At 38.9% G+C, this 23712-nt stretch overlaps 2 protein-coding genes across 7 annotated transcripts in view; one reads left to right on the top strand and one right to left on the bottom strand.

Annotated features, from left to right (window-relative positions):
- The first annotated feature begins 355 nt into the window (after nt 1–355).
- Nucleotides 356–23712, top strand: part of LOC148876082 (uncharacterized) — a 57193-nt gene continuing 33836 nt past the window's right edge. The window contains exons 1-4 of one of the 4 annotated variants that reach the window (XR_016105516.1): nt 481–1374; nt 2031–2252; nt 2732–2898; nt 18595–18911. Coding sequence is in view for 1 of the 4 variants with exons in the window: in XM_088966017.1 (XP_088822143.1) it covers nt 551–1374; nt 2031–2118 (912 nt within the window). In the remaining 3 variants the exon portion in view is untranslated. Of the gene's footprint in view, nt 1375–2030; nt 2512–2731; nt 3123–18594; nt 18912–23712 lie in introns of those variants that run through there. The other 3 variants (XR_016105515.1, XM_088966017.1, XR_016105517.1) reach the window with 3 other exon arrangements.
- The window catches only part of LOC148876083 (uncharacterized), a 55018-nt gene continuing 33332 nt past the window's right edge, over nt 2027–23712 (bottom strand). The window contains exons 3-6 of one of the 3 annotated variants that reach the window (XM_088966019.1): nt 22917–23081; nt 13115–13218; nt 3558–3624; nt 2027–3477 (exon numbers count right to left, since the gene is read on the bottom strand). In XM_088966019.1, the coding sequence (XP_088822145.1) occupies nt 13145–13218; nt 22917–23081 (239 nt within the window). In that variant the 3' untranslated portion in view covers nt 2027–3477; nt 3558–3624; nt 13115–13144. Of the gene's footprint in view, nt 3478–3557; nt 3625–13114; nt 13219–16270; nt 16442–22916; nt 23088–23712 lie in introns of those variants that run through there. The other 2 variants (XM_088966018.1, XM_088966020.1) reach the window with 2 other exon arrangements.

The following is a 23712-nucleotide window of genomic DNA, read 5'->3' as shown; positions in this document are numbered from 1 at the left end:
TAATAGCAGTTGGAGAGTTTGAACCTTATTTATATAATTGAGGATCAAGCCAACGTTTTAACCCGTAGTTGACCCGGGTGGTCAAATCGGTAAGCAGTTGACTGGGTCCTGGGTTTTTGATAGGTTTGATCACTTTGCCGGTTGAAACAGCTAGTTGAACCATCCAACCCACCACCAGACCAGATTTCCGGGCCAATAAGCAGGTCATTTGGCAGGCCGTTTGGCCATAAGCAGAAATTTCACTCACCATTGGTCCATTTCCAAATTGTGCAAACTGCATTCTGGGATTCACAAGAACACGGTAGTCTTTCCCATAACTGAAAACAAAAGGATGACACGAAACGGAAAATGAGGAGATTGGGCCTACGTATGCCCATCTAGAAGTGCTTGACTTTATGACCCGCACCACACACCATTAAAGGCAGAAAACGACAAGAGACTTGGATTGATGATAATAATGCAACCACGCCTTCTTCAGTCTTTTATTCTTAACAAGGCCACAGTTCCTGTTCTCCTTCAACTTCTCTGTCATTTCACCTCTCCCTAAACAATGCTTGATCTCCGGCAAGGGTTTGCTGGAAAACATAGCAGCAGAACAAATGACAGCTATGACAGCTATGACAGTTCAAGCAATATAGATTTGGGCATCCGGGCTCGAAGAACAGCTCAAAGTTATGAGAATTATGGTAAAGGAGGTAGCAGTGGAATAGATTTTGGATCTCAAACACAAATTGAAGATGAATCCGGCGACTCGTCTCCACCCTTGTGGAAAGCAAGTTCACCCTCTAGTCCTACTGAAGCTTCACCATTGAACCCACGGCGCAACCACCACCACTACCATCTTTCCCCAGCATCTCGCTCACAGGCTATTGACAGAGGCCGGCGGGAATTGATGGAGATGATCCAAAACATGCCCGAGTCCAATTACGAGCTATCTTTGAAAGATCTTGTTGAGCAGCCAATGATGCCAGGAGTTCAACAAGCAACTGTGGATGAAGATGGGATTCTAAATATTGATGCCAAGATGCAGGGTGACAAAGGAAGAAGGAATATCAAGAAAAGTGATAAGAAGAGACAAATTATGCGAAATGGAAGCATGGATAGTGGAGTTTTTCTTCTTAAGATGTTTTTCCCAACTAGTATGGGTTCAAAAAAGAAGAACAAAAAGAACTCGGCAACAGGTAGCTGTTCTAAAGTTTCTCCTAAACCCCAATCGCTAGAGGGACCTGAAAAAGGTGTGGATAAGGAGTGGTGGAAGAAAAGGCTCTCAGTGGCAGGAGAGGGTAACTACGGTGGATCAAGTAGCAATAGCGGAAGCAAAGGAAGCACTTCGAGCAGTGGTAGCAGCAGTAGCAGAAATAGTAGTAGAAGCAGGTATTTCCTCAACTGCTTAGAATCTAACATATTATATACATAACATAGACATCAATTTGACCGATTCTTAAATTTTAAGAGGTCTAAAAAGCTTGATTTTAGTTATAAAGGAAAGGGAGTTTTCTTTTCCTTCACTTTCATGATTAAATTTTTTTGCGACCTGTCTATTTTTGGAATTAAAGAGGCTTGAAGATAAAGAGATAGTAAGTTTGTTTTAATACCTCTAGATCCAGTTTTGATTCATCTTTCATAAGAAAAAGAACTCCATAAAATTTTCCTTGTGATGCCTTCACAAATGGAATGACAGCCCTTGTGAGAAGGGTTCATTTCAAAATTGGTTTGTACAAGTACCATGAAGCATTTGGAAATTTTATAACATTTAAAATAACAGATTTCTTGAAAATGGCTCAAGTGTTACCTGTCTGTTAAGTCTGGGTGGCTACCACTTAAATCAACTGACAAGTCTTCATCATCCAATCTAAAGATAAGAATTGGTTAGACAATATGTACTCTGATTCTAATCCAAAACTAAAATGTAAAGTTGGACTATCTATCAGGTATGAAGTAACAATTACATGTATAAACATGCAGTTAGATGTTGTATATACATTCGTAATTGATAAACATGCAGCTAAATATGTATATATCTTTTGCAGACACATTGGTGGTTGCTTACCTGCTTTCTGGTCCTTCTTCAAGAGCAAGAAAAGCAAAACGAGAGGTCAAAACGAGTACCCTTCTTGAATGGAAAGACTGTTGGAGAATAAAAACCTACTCACAGTTCTTTGAGATGGTATCAGAACCTGTTTGACCAAGTGGTGTAGCGTTCAATTCGATCCTCACCGCCCCCATTATAATTAATTAAATTGCAGAACAAGGTATGGGTAGGCCTGTGCTTGTCCACGTTTCAAGCCCAGTAGGCATTCGCATGAGGGGGCATGTTATAAAAAAAAAAAAGGAAACTAATCAGCAACCTCACTTAATAGCTTAAGCTTTTAGGTTGGTGAGTTCTTTGAGAAAGACCACACAAATATTGTACTTACATCTTGCATTACTTAGAGCAGAAAGAAAATGCAACATGAGATATGTATATTCTTAAGAAATTTGTGATGAGATTTCCTTTGGTTTTCTTTCTCCTCTTTCTGTTTTTCATTTGCTGGGTGAGATATGAATGTTGTTGTTTTCAGGGCAGATCCTCTTGAGATATAGTGTATTATGCTTTAACCCACAAATTGGACTTCTAAAGCAAACCATAAAATTCTAAAAATAAGAGAAACAGAGTTAGCATGAATCTTGTGATAGCTTCAAAGAGGATATGTTTATCACTCAATGAAATATGTCTACATGTGCATTTCAGGACTCTACTAGGAAGTAGAAATTCCAACCTCCAAGTTGTCAGACTTCTGATGGATCTCAGAACAATAGCCAAGGAAGACGGTTTAACAGCAAGTGAGAGTGCACCTTCATTGGAGGATTTAGTGGTGTATGAGAATGTGTTCCATCTCCGTCTCTCTCAAGCATTTAGTATGATTTGAACTTTGAACCATTTACTACTAAGACCTCGTTTTAGAAAGCATTCTTTGTACATCAGATTGGTCAGGTCACTGACAAAGATTGTCAACCTTGAGAGCTCAGAGAGCTTTTCCAGGATTGGTGGGAAGTCTGTTAGCACATCAACTCTTTAATCACATTGATCATCTGGGTTTGTCACCACTGATTGTAGGAATACATGCTTGCCTCTAGACAAACATTTCATTCTGTATTCATATTAACAGAATAAAATGACAAAAAAAATAAAAAAATAGAGACATGCCATCTGAAAATATTTATTATAGATTATACAACTCTTTTTAGGACAAGGGGACCTAATGGCAAGTGTATAGCAGATCCCCACATGTAAACCTGGTTTAATCCATCAGCCACTGCGCTAATACATGCATAAAACCTAGAAGGTTCTATTATTTGGCAAATGAAAATCAAGGTTCTATGAATCTGATACTTTTCACAGTAAGAAGAAGCTGAAATAAACATATAATAAAATCTACCTTTCAGTTATCTTCACTGCCTTCTGTATCCTGCAGGAGGACTCCTCTGACTTTTGCCCTGCCAAGGGGATACCAAATTATGGAAATAAGGCAGAAGATGGAATTTACATGCATGTAAAAATGGGCTTGCTACTTTACCTGCGATATGCAGGGACAACCCATTGACAGACTTTTGTGGAGAGAGGATCTTGGGAGGATGGCTTCTCTGTAGTTGAGGGTATAGAAATGGTTTTCTATTAATTGAATAAGAAATACCAAATCTTAATACTACGCAGATCAAAGTGATGCACATGGAAGAATGACAATATAACATATGTAAACTAAAGAGAATGTGACAAATATATGTAATTAGCAATGGACTGACCTGCAAAGTGCTTTCTTTGTCAATTCAAAGAAGGGGGGAAATGAGGACAAGAAGGGATAGGAAAAAGAGGTATCTAGAATGGCATCAAAAAGAAGTGGGATTTGTAAAAAAAATGTTATTGTTTTGCAACCACCCAATTTTTATGAGCCATGAAGTATAAAACCTGTAGAGAAGATGGGCCGAATGGCCCATAGGCTGTTACTGTATATTATCTTTATGTTCTTCTTTGTAATGGGTTTTATTCTAGGCCCATACTCTTTTATGTTCCTCTTTTGTAATTTCTTGTCCAACTAAGGACATCTCTTGTAATTACTAAAAGATTAACTTAATATAAGAGTATTAGAGAGTTAGAGGGAGGTTAAGTTCGAACACCTCATCCTCTAACCCTTCTTGCGCAACTCTCTCTTCTTCTCTAATCTTCTCTAATCTTCTCTTGCTAGTTTTCTTTGTTTCAAACACAGTCCCTACTTCTAGGACTGTTTTTCAACTTGGTATCAGAGCAGGCCATTGCTTGGCGTGTCCCTCATGCGGTTCTAGTTCAGCCAACTACATGAGGATGTTCTAGGGCTGAAAGTTTACAGTCATCCACCTGGTTCTTAGGGGTCATTGGAGGGTGCCCAAGCTTCTATACACTTGGAGAAGGGTTCGGTGACTAGGAAGAATCAGAGAACAAGTTGTTTGGCCTGATTTGAAATCAAAGAAAAGGGTTTTCGAAGTCATCTTAGAGGACAAGTGTTCGGCCTGGTTTATGGTTCAAACCAGAGACTCTCTTACTGTAAGTCTTTGCTCAGTTGTTTCTGGGTTTTTTTTTTTGTTCTGGACTGTTAAAAATCTAAAGTTTCTTTGGAAACAGTACAGCTATTCGGCTGTCCTCTGGTCTGGTTTAATCCAGAGATTTCTGGGTTGTTTTTCATTTCTTTTCTGGACTGTCAAGTAGCCGAAATACCTCTGGAATCACTACTGTTGGTTATTGGGTTGGGAAGATGCTGAGACTGCTTCATTCGGCCCACTGTTGCTGGACTGCTTCTACTCAAAAATTTTTGGGTTGCTTTGGAGGTCCTATTCGGCTGATTATTGGGTTGGGAAGCTGTTGAGACTGTTTTAAAACTAAGTGATACTAGTCTCATCTTCATTCCAGCCTCTTCTTGGACCTATACTGAACACTTTGAAGTGGTTTCTTCTAATTAACAGTAGGCTATTAAGTATTGCACACTGAGTGTTTGACAAAAGGTCTCTTAAGGACTGTGGTCTTTTTCTTCCTCTTTGGGACAACGACTGTTAGAATCTGAAATACCTTGTGATTGGAGGTTGTTGGGTGTCCTTTGAAGGCTGAAACAGTAAAGAAAGAACTACCACCGAACTTTACATGATTTTCTCAAACTTTGAAAACAAGAATGCTGCTGAATATGGGCAGATTTTGGGAACCCCAACCGATTCTATGCTGGCTGTAACTACAGTCAAGCTTGATGGGACCAACTACTTGGCTTGGTCACAATCAGTGAAAATCCATATTTGTAGCAAAGGAAAATGGGGTTTTATTTCTAGGAGCAAGAAAGCTCCTTTAGAGGATGATCCATCTTATGAGAGATTGGTACAAGAAAATTATACTGTGATTGGGTGACTTGTGAACTCAATGCAACCACAGATCAGTCAACATTATCTGTGGATGAATTCGGCTAAAGAAATCTGAGATAATGTTGCAGAGACTTACTCCCAGAAGTTGAATGTTGCTAGAGCTTACAAACTGAGAAGTGATGTGAAGAATCTAAGATAGGGGGAGAAGTCACTTGCAGCATACTTCTCAACCTTAAAATCTATATGGCAAGATATTGATTTGATAGAGGCTGTGACATGGGATACCTCTAAGGATGCTGAAACATATAGAAAATTGGTTGAACGAAATAGGGTCTTTGAGTTCTTGACAGGGCTGAGTTCTGAATATGATATTACAAAGCAAAACGTCTTGTCCAATGAAGATGTTTCATTGTCACAAGCATATACTTTGGTCAGCAGTGAAGAAAGTAGAATGCAAGTGCAGGTTCAAGGAGTTGGTATCAATGATCATTTTGCAAATATGGGAATTAAACCCAAAGGGGTTACAGAAACTCACAGTGGCACAAGAAGGAAGGAAGTGGTGTGTGAATATTGTAAGAAGCTGAAACACACAAAGGACAAGTGCTGGAAATTGCATCCCAATCTTATATCTATCAGATTCCAAAAAAAGAATGATAGTAGAAAGACAGGAAGTGCACATGCAGCCACAGGCACAGATACAGAGGTTGAGTCTACCAGTGTACAGTTGGTAGCCATGAAAGCTGAATATGAAAAGTTTGGAAAGATGATCAATCAGCTTGAAGGTGTATCTTCATCATGCATCCACCTCAGGTAAACACAAAACCCCTTGGATCATAGACTCAGGTGCTTCTAATCACATGACCAACATTTCCACTTTATTTGTTTCATATGATTTACTTCCTGGCCGTGACAAAATCACCTTAGCTGATGGTTCTCTTGCCCCTATTTCCGGCAAGGGAACTGTCAAGGCTACAGACTCCTTACTCTTATCTTCCACTATTCATGTGCCTAAATTAAATACCAACTTATTGTCTGTAAGTAGCCTGACCAAATCATTGAATTGTTGTGTAACCTTTTTCCCTTCTCACTGTGTGTTTCGGACTTGAAGTCTCAGAAGGTGGTTGGGAGTGGCCATGAAGCGAATGGAATATACTTGCTCGACACCCCTGGCCAATGCTTTGATCATCCCAAGAATGTTGCTTTTGGTTCTACTTTTTCAAAGTCTGTTAGTCAAATTATGTTGAGTCATTGTCGGTTGGGTCATTTACCTTTTTCTGCTTTAAATCATTTGTTTCCAAAACTGTTTAAGGGAGTCAGTGTGTCCAGTCTCAATTGTGAGTCATGCCAGTTGTCAAAGCATTGTAGAAAAAATTACTTTGTGAGCAATAAAATATCCTCTTTTCTTTTTCATATTGTGCATTCTGATGTGTGGGGGTCATACCATTTATCCTCTATGGGGGGTTACAGATATTTTATCTTGTTTATTGATGACTTCTCTAGATTCACCTGGATATACTTAATGAAATCCCGAGATGAAGTCCCAATAATTGTGAGGCAATTTCATGAGCTTGTTCTAACTCAATTTGATACCAGAATTAAGGTTTTCAGATCTAACAATGCAAAAGAGTATTTTGAGAAGAGTTTATCCTTGTATCTTTCTGACATGGGGTCTGACATGGGGGTCATTCATCAAAGCTCCTGTGTTAGAACCCCTGAAAAAAATGAAGTTGCTGAGAGGAAAAATAGACATATTGTTGAAGTTGCAAGGAGCCTTTCGTTTGCCTCACATGTTCCCACAAGATTTTGGGGTGATGCTGTACTTACTACCTATCTCATAAACTGTATGCCATCCAGGGTATTAGGATTTAAATCCCCCTTCAGTCTTCTTCATCCAGATAATGATCTCTTCTCAATTCCTCTTCGTGCGTTTGGTTGTACCTGCTATGTTCACGTTCCATGTGTGCAAAGACACAAGTTTGAACCGAAGGCCCACAAATGTATCTTCCTTGGTTACTCCCCCACACAAAAGGGTTATTGTTGTTTTGATCCAAAGACTGGCACCCGACATGTCTCTATGGATGTTACCTTTAATGAACTTTCTCTTTTTTATGGTTCCTCTCAAGATGGGCATTGTCCACAGGGGGAGAGTCTGTCACAAGTTTTTGCTCTTCCTCTTCCTGTCCCAGTTGAGCCTCTTGACAAACCTGTATCCTCACCAAATGAGTCAAAGGAGGATCAATCACTTCATATCTCTTGTCCTAGGGACCCTATTTCCCCCTCGCCCTATCCATAATCCCAAAGTGTATCAAAGGCAGAGATCCAGGAATGAGCAAGTGGTTTTCTTTACAACAGATGAAGCTCATACATTCCGAATCACAGATGAGATAACAGGTACTGCTTCAACTCCTTTGGAATCATCCTTCCCAGACCTTGATGTCCCCATGTGCCAATCTGTTGTGGCCAAAGGGGTTTTTCAGAGACTTCTTGGGAAGCTTCTGTACCTGTGCATGACCAAACCAGATATTGCGTATGCTGTCAGTTGCATTAGCCAGTTCATTCATGCTCTTAGAGATACTCATATGGCAGCAGCAGAACGGATTTTGTGCTATCTGAAAGGCTCTCCAGGGAAAGGAATCCTATTTACCAAGCATGACCACCTGATTGGGCTGGAAATATAGATGACAAAAGATCTACTTCAGGATATTGCAGTCTTGTAGCTGGTAATGTTGTCTCTTGGAGGAGTAAGAAACAATCTGTTGTGGCCAGATCCTCTGCAGAAGCAGAGTATAGATCCATGACACATGGGGTCTCGGAATTGTTGTGGCTAAGGTCCTTAATGGAAGAACTTGGGATTGATCATGACAGACCCATGATGTTGTACTGTGATAATCAAGCTGCCATCAACATTGCTCACAACCCGGTACAACATGATCGAACCAAACATATTGAAGTTGATAGACACTTTATTCGAGAAAGAGTCTCCTCCGGAGAAGTGTGCCTTCCATTCGTCACTTCTGAAGGACAATTGGCAGACTTTCTCACCAAGGGCATTTCCAAGGCAAGACTTCATCATGACACTGGCAAGCTGGGCATGATTGACTTCTATGCTCAGCTTGAGGGGGAGTGTAGAGAAGATGGGCCGAATGGCCCATAGGCTATTACTGTATATTATCTTTATGTTCTTCTTTGTAATGGGCCTTATTCTGGGCCCATACTCTTTTATGTTCCTCTTTTGTAATTTCTTGTCCAACTAAGAACCTCTCTTGTAATTACTAAAAGATGAACTTAATAAAAGAGTATTAGAGAGTTAGAGGGAGGTTAAGTTCGAACACTTCATCCTCTAACCCTTCTTGCGCAGCTCTCTCTTCTTCTCTAATCTTCTCTAATCTTCTCTTGCTAGTTTTCTTTGTTTCAAACACAGTCCCTACTTCTAGGACTATTTTTCAACTAAACCCATTTGGTGCAGTTTATCAAAACTTTCCCCATAAAGGAAATAAAGAATCGGACAAATGTAAAAGAAGAGACTCTGTTGGTTCCATGTACATAATAACATACTAACAGGTTACAACTACCATATCGTATTAATAGATTCTTTAAAAAACCCTGAAAGAATCATGTGTACATACAATGCAGACACAGATCCCATTGATTTCTTGCATGATCTGTATTATTATCAAAAAAAGGAAAGGTCCTTAAAACCCCCCTTGAGGTTTATAACAAATACTAAAACTACCCCTTGACAGAATAGGGGAAATATCAAGAATGCCCTTATTGGATTTTGGATGTTCGAATAATACCAAAAATACCCCTGATCCCCTCTGTTCCAACTTTAATAAAGTAAGAAAAAGGTGAAGAAAATGATAGAAGAAAGAAAGAGAAGATAGGAAGAGAAAGGGAAGCGAAGGAGAAGAAAAGGAGAAGAAAAGAGGGAAGACTAGAAAGGAGAAATCTGTTCACTTCTCCTTACTATCAACCCAGGTTGTATTAACATTCTACTAAGGCAGAAATGACTACAATACCCTTAGGAAAATTACAGCGGATATAAGAGAGAAAGGATAACATGAAAAAGACAATACTGCCCTGTTAACTACTTCTAACAATTCTGACACCCTCAATACAAGGAAAGATCTAAACCGTAAAATCTATGCAACATAAATGCACTTTGGTCAGCGAAGACAAGGAAATCAAGAATGGATATGATTGGACCAGAATCCAGTCGAATGATGGCTCCAGCTGTAACTAAGTCACCTGATTTTTTATGTGCCCAAATTAATGGCTTCATGGCAGATCAAAATTGAAGATTGTCTTCTAAATATGCCACCTGTAAAAATTGATCCCAATCAGAGGTTGGTCTGTAATTCAAATTTTGGTTTCTACTTTTACAAATTTTCAATGGACAGAAATTATTAGGTGATATGTGGCTAGCAGGAGTGGTTTCAGGAGAGACATTTGGTGCCTGATTTTTCAGGCCAACAATTTTGATCAGCCACATGGTCAATCTGCCGGCCACATTGGACAACAGGTGATGCACTAATGCTCACATTTTTCATTGATTTGAGAAGGCAAATCCCTTAGTGAACATGAATTTGGTAAAACCTCATATTTTAAAGGTGAACCACAACGACCATTTTGGTCTATTTAATTTAAAGTCAAGTTAAATAGGGGTATTATTGGAGGTGAACATCTTTCTAGAAAAGTGAGGGGAGGTTTTGGTATTTGTTAGAAACCTTAAAGGAGGTTTAAGGATTTACCCCTATAAAAGTATTTTTTTATCAGCAAAATCCATTTGTATTAATAGATTAAAAAAGGTGATTAATACAACATGATCATAGGAAAGTTATTCCTTATTTTCAAACCCACATTACAAAACAGCCCAGAACAACTACTGTCTTGTTACACCCTGTTTAGCCAGAGAGTCAGCAAACCCATTTGCACTCCTTCTGACTCACTTCCCTCATCACATGTCTCAAAGTCAAAGGGATATATCTATTGGTGTTTGCCCATGAAATGATTACTTTTGAATCTCCTTCTACCTCGATCAACCTGTAGCCAAGTTGTTTGGCTAATCTGAGGCCTTGCAAAAGAGCCATCAATTCAACCTTCAAAGAGTTTCCAAAACCAATTGGTCCTGAAAATAATACCAGAATCCTTCCCCCTGAATTTCTGATTACCCCTCCCATTCCTACTATTCCCGGATTTCCAATGGAGCTCCCATCAAAGTTCAACTTAAATTTGTTGCCTTCTAGAGGTTTCCAATCCAATCTTGCTCTATCTAATATCCTTGAAGAATGAGCCAATTCAGTCCAAGGTCTTAAGATGTCCGTAAAAGAAAAAGTTTGGAAGCAAGCCAAGGTTTTTACCCATATCATGCTATCTATCACTTCTCCAAAGTCCTGCTTTTTTCAGAGAAAATCATGTTATTTCTTTCATCCCAAACCACCCAACAGATAGTTGCTTTAGTGACTCTCTGGAGCACTTTCCCTTAGTCTTTGGTTGCCTTAAGAAGCTAGAATTGAAAATGCCCACCACATCTTGAGGGGGGACCCACCTGCAACCAAAGAGAGAATAGAAAAACATCCAGTTTCTTTGCATAATAGGGCAGGAGATTAACAAATGAGATAAGGTCTCACCATTGCCCCTGCATAAGAATCACATATGAAGAGGAAGACTTCCCAACAAAAAGCTGGAATATTAGGTGGGATCAATGTTTTAAAAGTGCAAGGTGCAAAAAAGGTGTGAGGCGAGGTGTACACCTTTATGGAGCAAGGCAGAAAATTACAAAAAAAAAAAAGCTAAAAATGTCAGAAAATTCAAAAAAATGCCAAAAAATAAAAAAAAGCAAAAAATAAAAAATATTAAACATAACATTAATAAGAAATATAAACTTAAATTTTAAAATTAATGGTTTAAAAAACCTATTATCTAAAATTAAAATACATAAACATAACATGTAAAGCATATTTAAAAGAAAATTTAAAAATAAAATCAAACATATAAACATTTTCAAGCATGTAAAGCCCACAATCTCTTTTTGTCCTCAATCGCATTACTTCAAGTAGCTAATGTGATGTAAAACATATTACATTCCTGATTCTACGAGTCATCTTTGTGCCACGAACCTCGAGGCAAGCCCAAACAAGTCCATGTTAGGGTCTTAAATTCTTAATTCTCACACAAAAAATAATGATTTTATAATTTTAATTGCCTTTTAAGAATATATTTTATTAAGATTAATGAATGAACAACATTAGAAAATAGGGAGTTCTTGCCCCTGGCCCAACTGCTAGGTTCAAAAAAAGAGAAAAAAGCATACAATATTCAAAAGGCGCACACTTGGGCCAAGGCACAAGGTGCATCAAGCGCACGCCTAGGCGCATCAGGCGTGCGCCTTTTGAAAGTTTTGCGCCAAGGATTTGGGCGAGGCGCCTACCCTAAAATGCACCTTGCTTGTGCACCTAGGCGCGCCTGAGGTGCACCTTTTAAATCACTAGGTGGGATAGGCTTACTCCAAATTCTTTCACCGAGAAGTCCACCCCTTGAGGGCTAGGAGAGACAGAGTTTGAAAAACAAACAAGTGATTAAACCATCTAGAGAAGCCAACCAATTTCTAAAGTCCTCAAGGGAAGGGTCCAAGTGAGCTTTCCTTGGAATGTCTAGTAGGTGGATCAAGGAAGAGCATTCACTTTTCCCTAAGCCTTTTTTAAACCCTAGGCTCCAATTCATCCCAGTTGGAGGTGTTCCCATTCTAGATACAATCTCCCCCTTTAGAAGAGAATGGAAAAAAAAAGCCTAGGAGATTGGTCGTTAAGTGGAGTATCCCCTATTCATAAATCTTCTCAAAACTGTATTTTATCCCCCCCCCTTTCCACATCAAATCTGGTAAAGTTGAGGAAAATTGGGTAAACTTGGTGAATTTCTTTTCCAAGAGAAGCCGAGGAAGAATGAGGGGCTAGTTTAGCATCCCAGCTACTTCCTTCCAGCCCATGAATGCTTTCAATTACCTTGTGCCAAAGCCTATCACTCTCAAAAGGAAATCTCCATAACCACTTACCTAGTAGAGAAGCGTTTCTCAAGGCAATGTTCCCTATTCCTAGGCCCCCTTTTTCCTTAGGATTACTAACCTATTCCCGTTTGACTTGGTGATCCTTTTTGTCCTCTCCCAATTCCCAAAGGAAGTACCTCATGTATTTCTCTAATTGCTCTGCTATCCTTGCCAGGATTCAGAAGGTGGACAGGAAATATGTGGGGAGATTTACTAGTGTAGCTCTAATCAATGTAATTCTTCCTGCTAAAGAGATGTAATTCCACTTCCAAAGGGCTAATTACCTATAAAAAATAGTATAATTAAGTAAACCCAACAAGTCCTTGAATCCTAATTTCTAAGGCTTGCCAAGTATGACACCTAAAACTTTGTTACATTTTAAAGCTCATACCTGTACCTGTGTAACATAGCACTACAATAACAAAAAGCCTCTTAATATATTCCTAAAAAGATATGATTTAAGACAAGGGCCAACCTGACCAAAAATATAATGCCTTGGGAATAGAACTTCCAGAGCACCATTTCCATGGAATATAGAGACAAGCTAATCTAAAGAAACCACAAATTACCAAAAATAGTAAATTGGGATTTTAATATAAACAGTGATTGTCAAAGTTGCTATAAATAATAAGTCTGAAGGGGGGGGGGGGGGGTGTGGGGTTGCAATCCAAAACCTAAATAAACATAGCATACAAATCAAATATTGTAATTCACCTGGAGAATCATGTGTTTCAGAAACTGATATCACATCCGAGTTATTGAGACGATCAAAAACAAATGGTGCTTTATCTGATAAATTCGAGTTCTGTGGCTTTTTCCTTTTTGAAGACAAGAGTGCATCAAGTTAGCATTGAATACTTTCATTTTTCTCCTAATTGATGAAAGGAATGAGCTTAGATAACATTTAGAGAAAAAGTTATCTTTAATGCAAGAGATGAGCAGATGTTGTAATAGAACCCAACTATTGGAATACGTGGTTAACATTGTCCAATTAATATGAACAGTTCATAACCAAAACACAAATATTTAGGATATGTTATAGTTATTACTCAACACTAGAATAGAAGATGGTTGTTTGAAATAAGTTACTAGCTTTATAAGCAAAAACACCAACAATTGAAAGACTGATTTTGCATGATCATACCCCATATAAAACTTATAAGCAAATTGATATTTTGTGCTCTAAAAAGGTAGTTATTTTTATGAGAGTTACATCATTCTCCATATATCTTAATATTTCTATTGCCTAATTAACTACTAGCTCTGCTGATAGTTCTTTTGCATTTTCCCCTACCATGAACCCTGACTAATTCTCCTGCCTTAACCTTGGAGTCTGAAAGAACAAGTAACTTGGACTATGTTACAAATGATATTGGCCCCTTATTTCCCATCAGGGACTATAGGCATGAAATGGGCTGGCTTTGGAGAGGACCTAGGTCCTGGTCCAGATCCAAATGGAAAAGGCCCCTCATTGGATTCTAGACTTGTCAATTGGTCAGGTATGGACCATATCAGGGTAGACTTGGTCTTGAGTCTCTTGACCCAACAAATAGGCAGACCTTGTCCCAATACAGAACCTAGGGATACTCGTAGGACAGGCCTGGGCCTATGTCTGAAATATAAACCCAGGCCCAGGCTGGGCATCTTGGCTTTCCAGGCCTAAAGATATATAACTCCAACCCTTCAGGCCAGGCCAAGCCCATTTTATATGCAGACCTGGTATAGGCATGGGCAGGCCCAAAGCTGATAGAAAACCTAGTCCCAGGCCCAGAAAATTGTGGGATGATGGGCTAGGCTAGGAAATATCACCCCAAGCAGACTCTAGGCACTACAAAAAGGCCAGAATTGACCCCATTAGAAATCAGCTTATCAGGCCTGACCCAACAGAACCAATTATGCTAACATATTTAAAAGCTGGTGTTTTTTATAATAAACCAACATTAAACTTGATAGTTAGACTTGCAAGCCTAGTCATTTAGTAACAAACTTGGCAAATGACATATCTAGACAATATTGGACCCTTATCAGTTCAGGACGGGGTAGGCCTAGTCCCAACACCTAAACCAACTCATAGGAACAAGGGCCTGTCCAGATCCTGTATAACAGGGCCTGATTGGATTTATTGGGTCAGCCTGATCCATAGTAGATCTATTGGGTCCAGGCCAGGTCTGGGTTAGATCTAATGGAGTGAATGCCTATCCAATCCCTTTATATAGTTTTTATCAGATCATGTGTCAGATTCTAAAGGGAAAGAGTATAGGGTGGACCCAAATCTATCCAAGTTTAAAAACAGTGGCCTTTTGTAATGATCCAACCCACTAAATACTGGTATAGACTGGGCAGATTTTGGATCAGATCCGCATTATTACATGCTTTATTGCTTAACTCACTCTTCTTTTCTTACTCCATCTTCACATGCCAATCCAAGTTTTAATGGCCTCAAGGTCATGAAACTGCTTAAAATATTTAATCACAATATGATGCTTACCAAAGAAAAGGACCCCAAATTTCTTGTTGATTCCAATGGTGCTAATAATTTCCTCCATGATATATTGGTGAATAAGAATGACCTGATTACTCATTCTAATCTGTAAATCACCACTTCATTGATTAAATGAAGGCTAGAATACAGAAAACTACCCCATATTTAGGGGGTAGTGACACTTAGGTCCCCAAACTTTCATTTGCAACAGAGAGCTACCCTGTACTTTCAGATTCCAACACTCGGCTCCCACTGTTATCATTCATTCCTTCAGCTTTGAACTTTTACGAGACATTTTTCCCTCTCCTTTATTGCATCTTCAAAACCTAAGTTTTGAACTTTTCCTATCTTCTTTTTTTTCTTTTCATTTGTTTAAGAGAGAGACAAAGAAGAGTTGAAAGAGGTAGATAATCCATCATTGTTGATTCTAACCAGCTCAGAGAACTCATAACACTACTCTACCTCTTTTTTATCAGCAAAAATTATTTAATTGAATTGGTTATATGTGATGTTAGTACAATTTGATGACAAGAATGTCATCCCCAAAAAACATAAACTACATTACATAATACAATTGCTACCTTGCAGCCCCTTGTTTAGCTAAGGACCACTCTACCTCTTTTGACTCTTGTCTATCTCTTAAACAATTGAAAAGAAAAAAGAAAGAAGATAGGAAAAGTTCAAAAGTTGGGCTTTGGAGATGCAATGAAGATAGGGAAAAATGATCTCATAAAAAGTTCAAAACAGACGGAATGCTAATGGTGAGAGTAGAGTGTTGGAATCTGAAAGTACAAGGTAGCTCTCTGTCATAAATGAAAATTTGGGGACCTAAGTGTCACTACCCCCAAGGTATAGGGTGTCCAAGACATTACTTGGGTTGTGTTGCTTGTTTTCTCGGCTGAGGTTGTTTCTTGTATGGTTTCTGGTTTGTTGCCGCTTACGTCAGGGCCCCTTCTATTCTTTTTTTTCTCCTTGTCTTTTTTTTTTAATATAGATTTTTCATTAACAATAAAAAAACATCAAGTTGAATTGTAGTGAGCAAAATTTTTTCTTCCTGGACTAATGACATAATTAGAAAGAAATATTTAGGAATGGTGGAGCAGGTAGGAGAAACCAAATAGTTGGATAAATCTTATAGTTGATTTCAGAAAATAAACATCAATTGATCTGTATAAAAGACAAGATCACCTTATTACCACGTGCCATTAATCTAGAGTAAAGAGTACAATTTTATTGAGCATGTTGACACAATATAGATAAACCCAAGAGCACATATTCCACTAAAATAACCATACTACAGTGTTGAAAGAGTATGTGAAGTTCAATAACAATTCAAATTAAACAGTTCATCAGCATTTAAAGCAACAATATGAAAGCATGTTGTGTACCTCTTCAGCAGATAGAGTTTGTGACAACTGGTATGCATGTTCTTGTTCTGCTTGTTGTTTCGGCTGTCTTAATTTGTATGTTTATCTTTGTTGGGTCTTAAGTCATTAGTTATTGGGCCTTAGCTACTGGGCCTAATCTTATTTAGTGTTTATTTTGACTAGGTGTCCCATCACTAATCAGGGGCATTCTTGTCTATTTATGTAACATTATGTAATGTTCTTATATATAATAGATTAGGGATGGCTGAGGACTATTCTGCCACCCATCTCATATCTTCTTCTTCTTCTTCCTCTTCTTCTCTCATTCAACAGCCCTATTTCAGCAAACATGGTATCAGAGCACTAATCTTTCGACTGGTTACAGCAGCCGCTTCTTCTACTCGCAGTTAACTCTCTCATCTCTTTTTTTTGGTTGCTGCAAAGAAACCCTAGGGTTGGTCGTAGAACACAGTTAGACCTACATCTAGGGTTTCCCTTGGTTGTAGGGTCCAAGGGGAGTTAGACCCAGAGGCTGATGCCCTAAAAGACGCAGTACAACAGACTGTAGCCATTTGGCTAAGATAGATCTGTGTAGAACAGATCTAAGCGGAAGGACTAATCTCAACAGTCCTAGAACTGTTTGTGGGTGAGGTTATAACCTGCGCTAACAGTGCTTAGCACACAGTAGAAGCCAACACAGCAAGTTGCAGGCTACGGCAGCAGTGATTAGAACACAGCAGAAGGTAGCACAACAGAGTATAATCTGTGACAGCAGTAATTAGGGCACAGTGTGCAGTGTAGTACTCGGTGTTTCAGCTCTGTATCGGGTTCTCAGGACTGAGTTTACAGTGCAGCAAGTTCCGTAAGTGTGAAACAGTTCACTATATATTGCGTTTACAATCTTGACATTTACGAGTAAGTGAAGATGTCTTCCATATTCGGGGAAGTGTCTTCTAGAGATGTTAGGGCTTGTGGGAGGTCTCATAATCTGGAGAATCCAAATCTGCATAGCCTACAGATCACAAGTGTGTTGTTGGATGAGTACAACTTCAGAGAATGGTCTGTCTCAGCCATGCTTTTCATCACATCCCGGGAACTCACTGGTTACTTGGATGGGCAGAAGAAGGAACCAGAAGTGGGCTGAATATGCAACTTGGCGCAAGGAGAATGCTACAGATATGTCCTGGCTACTTGCCTCAATGACTCCAAGAGTAGCTAGGACTGTTCAACATTTCTCCACGGCTGCGAAGATATGGGAAAAAGTTTCTAAAACCTATGGGCAGAAAAAGAATAATGCCAGAATTTACAAACTGAATCAAGACATTGCTGCCTTGAGGCAAAGAGATATGAGTGTTGCAACATATTTTGCTACACTAGAAGGACTATGGGAAGAGTTAGATCACCACCTTATTATTGATTGGGAGAGTGCCGGAGACAAGGAAAAGCATGACAAACAAGTTGAAGAGGGTAGAACATTTAAGTTTCTGGCTGGCCTAGATCCTATATATGAGAGCATAAGGTCCCAAATTCTAGGAAGGGATGAAATGCCAGACTTACATCATGTTTACTACCTTGTGAGGAATGAAGAGGTGAGAAGAAAAGAGATGCAGGTTGATACTCAAACAAAACTAGTTGAACAGTCTGTGGAACATTCGGCCCTAATCTCTACAAATCAAAGGGGAAACAGGCACTCTGACAAGAGACATCTGAAGTGCACCCACTGTGGAGGGGAAAGGCATGTGAAAGAGACCTGTTGGGTTCTCCATCCGCATCTGAAGCCAGCTGCATTGAGGAAAGATAAGAAGCATCTGAAGGGTCAATCTACAAGTGTGAATCTGGCTACGGGTCAAAGCGATGATGGTTCAAAACACTCATCTACAGTTACTTCCTCTTCCATGGGACAGACTACTAATTCACCTCGAACCGGGTCCTTGGGTTTTACTGCCGATGAGGTAGAGGTACTTAGCCGGGCCCTAGCCCGTCTAAGGACCAATTCTCTTCCATCCTCCTCCCTTGCCAGATCAGGTATTGTCTTTGCCATTAGTGCAACTAGTACTATTGATCCTGTCTCTTGGATTATTGATTCTGGTGCAACTGACCACATGACACACATGTCTTCTCTATTTTCTTCCTATCATTTAATGTCTGGCCAAGATAAAATGAGGGCTGCTGATGGTTCTCTCTCTACCATCTCTGGGAAAGGAGTGGTTGACCTAAGCAAGGACCTCTCACTCAAATCTGTCTTGCATGTTCCCAATCTTTCTTTAAATCTCTTATCTGTTTCAAAGCTTACCAAAAATTTGAATTGTAGCATAACATTTTTTCCTACTCATTGTGTCTTTCAGGATAGATTGACGAAGAGAACGATTGGGAGCGGTCATGAGTGTGGAGTTCTCTACTACCTTGATGCAGACATCAGTTCGGCCTTGCAAACATCTGCTACTTGTAGTCAGTCCAATGTGGAGTCAATAGCTAGGTTACATCTGTGGCATGCTAGGCTAGGTCATTTACCTTTTTCATCATTGGAAGTGTTGTTTCCAGAATTGTTCAAAGGTGTTTCAAGTCAAGAGTTAGTTTGTGAAGTCTGTCAACTATCAAAGCAATGTAGAACTGTTTATTCAACTTCGAGTAATGAAATTCAAGCTTCTTTTGACTTAGTCCACTCTGATGTTTAGGGCCCCTCTCCCATTATTTCTGTTGATGGCTTTCGATACTTTATCAGTTTTATTGATCACTATTCTCGATGCACATGGATCTACTTATTAAAAGCACGAGAAGAAGTGCCGCAAGTAACCATGACATTTTGCAAAATGATTGAAACACAATTTGGTACGAATGTCAAACAATTCAGGTCAGATAATGCTGTAGAATACTTTGAAAGGTCCTTGAATCTGTTTATGGAGGATGTTGGAATGATTCATCGGTCATCTTGTGCTAGTACCCCCTAACAGAATGGGTTTGCTGAGCACAAGAATAGGCACCTATTGGAGACTACTCGAGCCTTACTATTTCAGCACAAAGTTCCAAAAAAACTATTGGTTTCAAGCAATCCTTACTGCATCATATCTGATAAATCGAATGCCATCCAAGGTATTGGGGATGAAAACTCCTTTCTCTGTTCTTTGCCCTCATCTTCTTGACTTTTCTCTTCCATCGAGAATCTTTGGTTGTGTATGCTTTATACATGTCAAGGATCCGAAGAAGACCAAATTGGATCCTAGGGCTACAAAGGGAATCTTTTTGGGGTACTCCCCTACTCAGAAGGGATACAAGTGTTATGATCCAGTCACCAAGAAAAAATGTCACAAAGGATGTGGTATTCTTTGAGTTTCAATCCTATTTTCATTCTTCCCAAAATCCTCTTCAGGGGGAGACTAGTGGGATGGAAGAGGATTCTTCTGTTCCCCCATTCTTTGTACCTCTCTCTACCTCAGGCCTTCCATCTTCTCCTCCTGATCCACCTAGTTGTGGTATCCTGGGTGAATCTAGTGAGGCTCCCATTGTACCAGCTACTACTAGTGATGTTGCAAATATTACTGAAGACTCCAGCAGGCTACAAAGAGATATCAGAATCACCTACAACAGAAGGAAGAAGGGTCCTCTAACTCATGACAGCAACCAATTGGACTCGGATCAACCTGTCTAAAAAACTCAAGGTAATCCTATCAGTTCCTCTGACTTGGATCTTCCTATTGCCCTTCGTAAGTCTACTCGTTCGTGTACTATCAGACACCCATTGCTGATTTTGTGTCTTACTCACATTTGTCTCCTCGTTATTGTTCTTTTGTATCTGCTCTCTCTTCTGTGCATGTTCCTACCAGGCATTCTGAGGCAGTATCTGACCCAAAATGGAAAGAGGCTATGGACGAAGAAATGAAGGCCTTAATGAAAGCAAGGACTTGGGAATTAGTGGATCTACCAGAAGGGAAAGGCACTGTTAGATGCAAGTGGGTGTTCACTGTGAAGCATAGGGAGGACGGGTCCATTGAGAGGTACAAGGCTAGACTGGTAGCAAAAGGGTTTACTCAAAAAGAAGGGATTAACTACAAAGAAACCTTTGCTCCGGTGGCAAAGCTCAACACAATCTGAGTTCTATTATCATTAGCTGCAAATTTCTCATGGGAGCTACATCAGTTGGACGTGAAGAATGCTTTCTTGAATGGCGACCTGCATGAAGAGGTGTTCATGGATCCTCCACCAGGTTATGGTTTTGGCAATAAGGTATGTAGACTGAGAAAAGCCCTATACGGCCTTAAGCAGTCCCCTCGTGCTTGGTTTGAGAAGCTATGTGGGGTCATGAAGAAAGGGGGTTACACTCAAAGTGGGGCAGATCATACCCTATTCATAAGGAAGAAAAATGGCAAACTTACGACACTTATTGTCCATGTGGATGATATGGTAATTACAGGGGATGATCAAGAAGAGATTAAAAGACTAAAGGAGGTTTTGGTTGCTGAATTTGAGATCAAAAACCTGGGCCAACTGAGATACTTTCTTGGGATTGAAGTTGCAAGGTCCAAAGAGGGCATCTATATATGTCAGCGAAATACATCATTGATCTTCTTCAAGAGACAAGCATGATGGGGTGTAGGCTAGCAGATACTCCAATAGAACAGAATCATGGTCTACAGGAATCAGTAGGAGATGACTACCTTGATAAGGAAAGATACCAAAAGCTGGTGGGGAAGTTGATTTACCTGTCCCTCACTCGCCATGACATTGCTTATGATGTACATGTTGTCAGTCAGTTCATGCACACTCCTAAAATCCCTCACATGAAAACTGTGGAAAGGATCCTCAGATATTTGAAGTCTTGCCCGAGGAAAGGGATTATGTTCAGGAAAAAACAATAAAATTGAAGTTGAAGGATATACTGATGCAGATTGGGCTGGCTCTGTTGGGGACAGGAAGTCTACTTCTGGGCACTGCACCTTTGTTGGAGGAAATTTAGTTACATGGAGGAGTAAAAAACAGAATGTGGTTGCTAGATCTAGTGCAGAGGCCGAATACCAAGCTATGGCTCATGGTGTTGCTGAACTTTTATGGCTTAAGATCCTGCTTGGTGAACTTGGAATAAAGATTGAGTGTCCTCTCAGGTTGTACTGTGACAACAAGGCTGCCATCAACATTGCAAATAACCTAGTGCAACATGATAGAACGAAACATATTGAGATAGACCGTCACTTTGTTAGAGAAAGAATTGTCTCAGGAGAACTATGCATTCCTTATACTCCCTCCGAGATGCAGATTGCAGATGTTCTGACTAAAGGGCTAGCTACAGTGAAATTCGTGGACTTACTTGGCAAGCTAAACATGATTGACATCCATGCTTAGCTTGAGGGGGAGTGTTGGTTCGGCTGTCTTAATTTGTATGTTTATCTTTGTTGGGTCTTAAGTCATTAGTTATTGGGCCTTAGTTACTGGGCCTAATCTTATTTAGTGTTTATTTTGACTAGGTGTCCCATCACCAATCAGGGGCATTCTTGTCTATTTATGTAACATTATGTAATGTTCTTATATATAATAGATTAGGGCTGGCTGAGGATTATTCTGCCGCCCATCTCATATCTTCTTCTTCTTCTTCCTATTCTTCTCTCATTCGACAGCCCTATTTCAACAAACACTGCTGACACAAACAACATAAGAAAAAAGCATCCTTAAACAATATAAATGGATTTGAACAATTCAGCCACCAACCAACATGCCATTAGTCATTATTGAGTTCAAAATCCAGTTAATGATGTATTCACTAAGGCTATGTTTGGTTTGAAGGAAAAGGTAGGGAAACCTATACAAGGTTTGTAAAGGTTCCCCTACCTTTCCCTACTTTTTCCTTCAAACTAAACACTGTGTAAAAGACAAAGCAATAAGTCATCCAATTCAGTCACTTCAGTTGTTAGCAAACAGACCATAAGGCGCAAAAGAATGCAATAACATAACTTCTTTAAATCGTTCTTCAGTGTAAATTTGATCAGAAAGAAACCACAAATAATACTTAGATTCTTATATATGTAGCAAGGCAATAGATAGCATCTGGAAAGGAAAGTTGAAAAACAGTACAGTTCAATCAAGTTAATGACTGAATCAAAGGAACAAATGCAAAATTCCACTAACATATCTTTGATCAACTAGTACCAAGGCAAAATATAAAAAACAGACTGATCTGTTCCCCATCTTAAACTAAGATCAATAGAAATTAGAAAGTTATGGTGACTTTTCATCCTTAAACAAGTTTTCCCACAAACAAGAAGGCATAGGGTCTTTCTGTAAGTGCATAATCATTTACTATCATCATAATTTGTTTTATCCTATCTAAGTGGACCAGCGATACAAATTCTCTCCATATTTTCTGTTCTATCAAGGGCAATTATCTTCTATTAAAGAATAAGCTACTAGTTGTACAAGGCATATACTTCTACACGATACATCTTTTTGAGTAATATATTCACAAGTTATCCTTCTCAAAATTTAGAAAAAAATAAGTGGGAAAATATTTTCTAAATACTTTATGAAAAGAATCTTCAAAATACTGATGGTATAGGATATCATTTGCCAAAACAACATAGGCAAAAGACAATTGCCATTTGATAAAATAAATGGCCAAAAAATTCTCACTAGTTTTAATTATACAAGAGAAAATTAGTGTTCTCTACAAGGAGAATGTTACCATCTTCTACAAGTGCATTTTGCTTGGTTTCAAATGCTTTAAGGAGCTCCAAAGATAGACTTGTCATGGCATTATTGGCAGCTAAGCCCATGAGTCTTTCAAGAGAAATACATAAGCGAGGCATTCCCCTTGATTTGTGAGCTATTAGCTTTGCTAATATTGGACCTGTAACTGAAATCCGCATGTATTAGATAACTTTCCCTTTTAGATGTTCCTAAGTTGTTTTGAAGTTAAAAATACATGCACAAAATATATTATAGACAAATATCTATACTACTTATAAAAATGTGAATAGGGTCTGGTTTTCTGGAATTTTCATTGGACAAAAATAACCCCTTAATGACTGAATTTCTTGGGGACAAAATGTGTACTTTGACAAAACACCATAATTAAGACATTTAATATTGTAATTTTCTGGAATTTTCATTGGACATAAGTTACCATTAATTACTGAATTTCTTGAGAACAAATGTGTACTTTGACAAAAACCATAATTAAGACATTTAATATTGTAATAGTCATTGTTGAACCATAGAAGTCATTTATGTGGATAGATACCACCTCATCCCCTCATTAAAATTCACCCAATCAAAAAGAAACGTACCTTCACTTTCACATACACCATTGTAAATGTACATTTTCCTCCCATTCAAAGGGAACAAAATTTACAAACATAAAAATTAATTATAAATATATGACAAGAAATAATAATTAAAGGAACCAAATCTAAATCTGATAATTTCTGTATCATTATAACATTTATTTTTTTGAGAAATTTCAATGAAACATGGCATCC

This window comes from Nelumbo lutea, chromosome 1, assembly GCF_056320005.1.
Source record: "Nelumbo lutea isolate HS-2025 chromosome 1, American lotus-T2T, whole genome shotgun sequence".
NCBI classification, from domain to species: domain Eukaryota; kingdom Viridiplantae; phylum Streptophyta; class Magnoliopsida; order Proteales; family Nelumbonaceae; genus Nelumbo; species Nelumbo lutea.
The sequence above is the reverse complement of the archived record's forward strand: the minus strand, read 5'-3'. Positions and strand labels throughout refer to the sequence as shown.